This window comes from Protomyctophum bolini (genome assembly GCF_963924005.1).
Source record: "Protomyctophum bolini genome assembly, chromosome: 2".
Classification (NCBI taxonomy): Eukaryota; Metazoa; Chordata; class Actinopteri; order Myctophiformes; family Myctophidae; genus Protomyctophum; species Protomyctophum bolini.
Window position 1 is genome coordinate 12,869,929 of NC_137863.1, and position 5,828 is coordinate 12,875,756.

A 5,828-nucleotide genomic window follows, 5' to 3' on the forward strand; every position below is an offset into this window, starting at 1 on the left:
CACATGGGTTGAATCAGCTTTCATGGCCATGCAATATTCAGGTTTTGACTGTATGATTATCCTCTACTTCCGATACTATACATTTTGATAGTTGAGTGGCCTTTTGTGCAAGCATGCACAAGCATATCCATGAGGTCAAACACCAGGTCATGCTCTGCAGTTGCAGATGAGTTAACTTACTCCAGTCCAGACTAGCCTGCCTTGTCTGAAACACATGCAGTATAGAGTATAGACCAATGCAACAGTACAAGGGAGAAAAAACTAAGACTACCTTGATTGATTTAATTCTTTTTGAGGACTTTTTAATATAATAGAGACTTTTTAATATATAATAAATGGAGGCTAAACACAATATAGTGTGCCCACTTATATGTATTGTTAAATAGTTGAGTCATATTTATTAGGGCTCATAGTATATCAAAGTTAGAAATGTTACTATTCAAATGGGGTTTTTTTTATGTTTCAAAAACACAAACTAAGCTGCTATTTTTGGGTGGTGATATTATATTGGTCCATTAAATTGGTCAATATCACCATTAATCTGTACAGTCTATACACAGTCATACACATACACTTTATTTATAATTAATAAGCAACAGAAACTGCGCTGCATTTCGGCTCATAAATACTCAGTGTAGATGTTATGAGAGTCTCAAAGGAAAAAACAAAAGGAAAAAACAAAACAAAAAACAATTATACCATTTTCAATTCATCAAAACAATTAGAGACGTACGAATATACACAACTATATAGTTAAAACAGGAAATCATCAAGGTAAAAAGGGGAAAGAAACAGTGAGGGGGGAAAGGGGTGGGTGGGGGATTCAGATTTTACGGGGGCCAATTTCAAATTGCAGTCGTCCGTAGGTGCCCTTTGAGGGCGGTTTTGAAGGAGTCAAGGGTTTCGCATGTCTTAATGACTGTTGGTAGGGCGTTCCACATTTTATTGGCATAGGATCGAGCGAATGAATTTAGTCCCTTGTTTGTGCCGACTGCCGAATCTGGGTTGCACATGGATTGTTGAACTAATATGGACATGAACTGCAAAAGATCATCAGAACAAAGTCCTGGCTGGTATGTTTCCTTCCATGGAAAAAGCCAGCCAATAAACAAACCTTGAAGATGACGCAAATGTTAGGCTGCAGGCGTTTTGTTTTCAAAAGGAAAACAAAACGCCTGCAGCCTAACATTTCCTACGGTCTCCGAGGCCAGGCTGCTAGAGCCTAGAAGAGCAGTTCAGTATTCAAGTTGGTGTGAATGCCAGGTGAAAGTTCGGCCTCCATTGCTTTGCGGTACATGACTGCGCTTGTCCATCCAGCAATAGATTGCCTGGCTTGTTTGCTGGCCCTCTGAAAGCGCATGAGGAAATCATCATTTCCTACTAAATATATCAACGGATTAATTGCGCTGTTTAGACTTGCCAGACCGCGTCCAATCTGATGAGCAATGTAGATGTCATCAAAAGTGGCATTGCACTTCCCATCGAGTTTCATAATCCTCGTCTTTAGATTTAGATTTCTGAATAGGTGATAAGGAATAAAGCAAATGGAGAACAATACTGTCAAAATAACAGCAAGCTTTAAACACCGTTGTTTCATATCAGCGTTATTGTCAGATGTGTTGTATTTGTCCTGTGTAAGGGCTAGTATAATATGCCCATAGCAAGCTAAAATAATAAGCAATGGGATGACAAATCCAGTTATTGACCATCCAACGCTGTATGGCAGGTAGCGCTTGATCTGCTGGTCTACTGTAGTATCGAAGCATGCAGCTGAAGCATTTTTTGGAGCCTTGTCAAAAAACATATCTGGAAGTATCTGGATGAATACTAAGAACCAGACAAGGGCACTTATTGCCACAGAGTGGAGACTGCTGATTCTCCCCCTCGTTGTCATTGGGTGAACGATGCCCAGGTACCTGTAGATGCTGATGCACGTCAGGAAACCAATACTGCCGTAGAGATTGAGGTTAAAGCAAAACCTGGTGACTTTGCAGAATGTTACTCCAAAGATCCATTTTTGGTCCAGTGCGTAATAGGAGACCAAAAACGGCAACGTGAAAAGGTACAGCAAGTCTGCTATTCCGAGGTTGAGCATGAAAATGTTGATGTTTCCCATCTTTTCCCATCTTTGACACACACATTTCAGCCCCCAGATATTGGAAATCGTTCCGACAAGGAAAACAACCACAAACACCGCGGGTAAAAACGCGTGCGTAAAGGTCAGATTAATCTCTTCACATGCAGTCACGTTCGATAGGCTTCCGTTCTCTAACATTTTCTTCCGTTTTTAATCGTCAGTCAAGAGTCCAGACTGAAGTAGCTGCCTAAACTGACAGAAAATAACAAACGCGCGGCGCGCACATACCCATGAGCTCTCTCTCTCTCTCTCTCTCTCTCTCTCTCTCTCTCTCTCTCTCTCTATGCGTGTGTTTCCTTATCAGAAAAAAATTACATTCTGAATATGAAACCAAAGGTTTACCCGCCCACTTACTACCGGTAAAATAATGTGCAATAAGCAATTGTGAAAATGCAGGCAACATTTCCAATTTTTCCATTTTACTTTATTATTTCCAGCTACTATTGTAGTGAACATGTTTAGAGTATGCTAAAAATACATGACAATGTATTCTACAGCCATGCACAACACAAACACTAGGCATGTAATATGGCATTATGTATTGCTATTTAATTGTTGTCATTTTCTGCTTCAGTATTGTATTACAAAATGCAAAGAGAGCCAAGACCTTGACAGCAATATAATATTAACAGCTTTCTCTCTCTCTCTCTCTCTCTCTCTCTCTCTCACACACACACACACACACACACACACATTTTTCCTGCATGGCTGACAGGACCTGCCCTAATGCGTGCGTCTTCAACCTGGACGTCCATTTTACAACCAGGATGAGGACCTCCAGATCACTCGTTTCTGGGGACAGTTGTAGCTGCTACAGGAGCAGGACTCAATCATCATGACCTGGTGGTGGGTGAGCCTGCTTTGGGGACAGTGGAACACCACACGCACTGTCCGAGTGAGGTAAGGCCTGCAGCAGTGGCCCTTGGGACAAGCCAGGACACAGAACCTGGGACGGAAGGCTTGTGTACTCCAGCAGCCCTGATGCTCCAGGCGAACGGAGATGGACGATTTGTAGCTGCTTTCGCACGTGCCTGATCCCTGTGATGCATTTAAAAAAAAGAATCATTTCAGGTTTGTGACTAATGCCTAATGCCTTGCTTTACAGATCCTTGATTAATAGCATCATAAAGGTACCATGGTAGCCTACCATATAAAACCCCTGTCTGCCTTTAAGTGCCTTATAATCAATGTTTCACTAACGGTATAATCAGTCACTAACGACTAATTTATACTTAGTCATATGTTTTTCATTTGAAAAACACTTGTTTTCGGTGAGACGCAGTTGTACACCTATAAGTAATCTAATTTACGTCTAAGCTGAGCCATCAACATCAAGTGTTTGCAAAGTGATTCAAGGTTCAGACTCCTCTGCCCACTGACTGACCGGTTGCTGCCTGCGGGCCACCTGGGACAGGACTTGGCATGGCCTGACCTGGCACAGCCTGGTTTCAGTCTTCAGTCGGCAGGCCCAGTTCTTGTTTGAGCTGCGGGTGGAGACACCTGGCCCACAGCTGTGGGAGCAGGGGCTCCAGTCTGTGGTCTGCTCATTACAATTGGATATGATGCTCAGAGACTGGCTGGACAGTCCATCCCCATGGTTCTGACGTGCCATCTCCACTCTTTCTGCTGGCCTCTCCACTGGAAAAGACAAAAATGTTAGCTGTCAGCCTAATATGACATCCTTAGTTATAGTTGGTTGCCCATCATGTATGTACTTTCAATGAACTGTACCAATTCTACAAACTGTTAATAAGGTTTTCAGTCAATCAATCACACGTTTCTTGCCATTATACCTGATACACATTTACACATTTACCTCCCAAAGGGTCTGGGTAGATACTGTTGTCCAAGCCATCGCAGATCCACTCCTTACAGCATTGTCCTGACAAGCGCACAAGGTGGGGCTTGGGGCAGAACTTGGCAGGCGGCATCTGGAGGTCATCGGTGCACAGGGGCACACAGGTCACTCCGCCACCCAGGCAGTGGCACAGATGGGCACATGAAGGCTGGAATGTCTGGCCCTCCTCAAGCCTCATTCCGTTCAGTTCACAACCCAGTGCATTCTGACCTGACCGCAGCAGGAAAGGGAGTGGAGAGGAAATGTTTTCACCTAAGTGGGTGAGAGTCATAGAGAATTCCCTGTGCCACATCCATGGCGAGGTGAGAGTGAGACCATGAGAGTGAGACTTATTAACCATGCAATGTTGTAATTAACTTAATTATTCAGGTACGTTTGATAACATTGAATAACTATTATTTCGTTAATTAGTGTCCATGAGTTGATATTATATGTTAGGTCAACCTTTTTATTTATTTATTATTATTATTTTATACAGAAAAATGTTCAAGCAGACCGACATTATTATTTTCCAACACTGAAACGCTGGCTCTAACCTACAACAGCTCCATGGGAAATAAATGTCTTCCCTCACCCACACATTCTCCTGGACCTTCGGGATAGCTGGCGCTGTAGTCACACTGCAACCCTCTCTGGCTGTCACATGGCATCCTATCAGTGCAGGCTTCACCCTCCTGTGCAGCACACACCTGGCAGCAGCGACACCCATCCAGGACCAGGGGGACTGTGGGAGGGCAGCGAGGGGCAGGTTGTGTGCACTGGCACGGCCAGCCACAAGACTGGCAGCACACCTGAAACATGGTCAGATGTTTGCCAATAAGAACTTGTTGTGTGTGTAGCGTATAGTTATGTATAGTGTGTATTTTCAGCCATAAAAGTATTTTGCCTCGCTATAGACAGTCTGTATGACACACTATGCAAACTGCTTTTTCTTCATCTGTAGCAAATTGGGTACAGGCTTTAGTTCCGACATACTATTGGTCTGACTGTCATTAGAACGACAATTTACCTCAAACCCTAACCTAACCATAACCGCAAGCATTAGGAGCAGCTTGTGTCCACCCGCATGTCCGATCGGTTCCCTTTATTGTTTGAGAACTGTACATCTAATGTTTGCAGGTAATTCCCACGGTTAAGTGTTATTATTATCTCAGAATGATCTAAAGGTCAAAGTGACATTGCGCTTTAGCTAACACATTTTCGTATGTTGACTTAGCTTCTATGACAAATATCTGAGAGAGAGAGAGTTAAGGTGGAATAAAACAAGTCCACCGACCCACTGATGGTCGTTTCCAAATTATGTTGTGTCACTCATATTCCACAGTACAGTATGATGTGTTTATGTTAATGTAGAATTATCAATACACCAACTGTAGGCATGTTCACAGAAGCCAGCAAATGTCAGACCCATAAGCTCCAGGCACTTACTAGGATATACTAATATTATGAAATTAACCAGCACCGCTCAACCCTAGTAGTCTTGTACAAACAACCAGTCAAGTCTCAGAATGTCTGAGTTATAGCTCTGACAACGGTATGCCATTTTACTCTGCAAACAACTCCCATCATAGCAGGACAATAGAGGACTGTATATTGATCTGGCACTGCCAGATTGTAATACATACATACAATCATACTGATAAAGAAACATTCAATAATTTCCGATACAGAAATTATTAAAAGGTTTCAGAATAGTGATAGGCCAAAAATAATTGATAGGCCAAAAGAATAGAACATCAACGTTGCCAGCCCTCACCTGAGTGATGATACAAAGGAGTAAGAAGCCAAGCAGCACAGAGTACCCACTGTCCATTATTGCCAGTTAGTTTTCTC

At 42.7% G+C, this 5,828-nt stretch overlaps 2 protein-coding genes across 2 annotated transcripts; both read right to left on the minus strand.

Moving 5' to 3' along the window:
• Positions 1 to 778: 778 nt before the first annotated feature.
• LOC308324551 (P2Y purinoceptor 1-like) lies at positions 779 to 2,278 on the minus strand. Its single transcript, XM_080776642.1, has one exon. It carries the CDS (start codon positions 2,273 to 2,275, stop codon positions 1,223 to 1,225), a length of 1,053 nt encoding a protein of 350 aa, XP_080632768.1. The 5' UTR covers positions 2,276 to 2,278; the 3' UTR covers positions 779 to 1,222.
• A 615-nt stretch (positions 2,279 to 2,893) lies between these two features.
• Positions 2,894 to 5,828, minus strand: LOC308332967 (CCN family member 5-like; the record flags this gene model as incomplete). Its single annotated transcript, XM_080789112.1, has 5 exons — positions 5,752 to 5,828; positions 4,570 to 4,786; positions 3,954 to 4,205; positions 3,522 to 3,775; positions 2,894 to 3,175 (listed from the first exon to the last, which is right to left on the minus strand). Exons 1-5 carry the CDS (start codon positions 5,806 to 5,808, stop codon positions 2,894 to 2,896), a joined length of 1,062 nt encoding a protein of 353 aa, XP_080645238.1. The 5' UTR covers positions 5,809 to 5,828.

Excerpts from the sequence above, each read along its gene's own strand:
- LOC308324551 (XM_080776642.1), bottom strand. The coding sequence starts at position 2,275 with ATGTTAGAGAACGGAAGCCTATCGAACGTGACTGCATGTGAAGAGATT.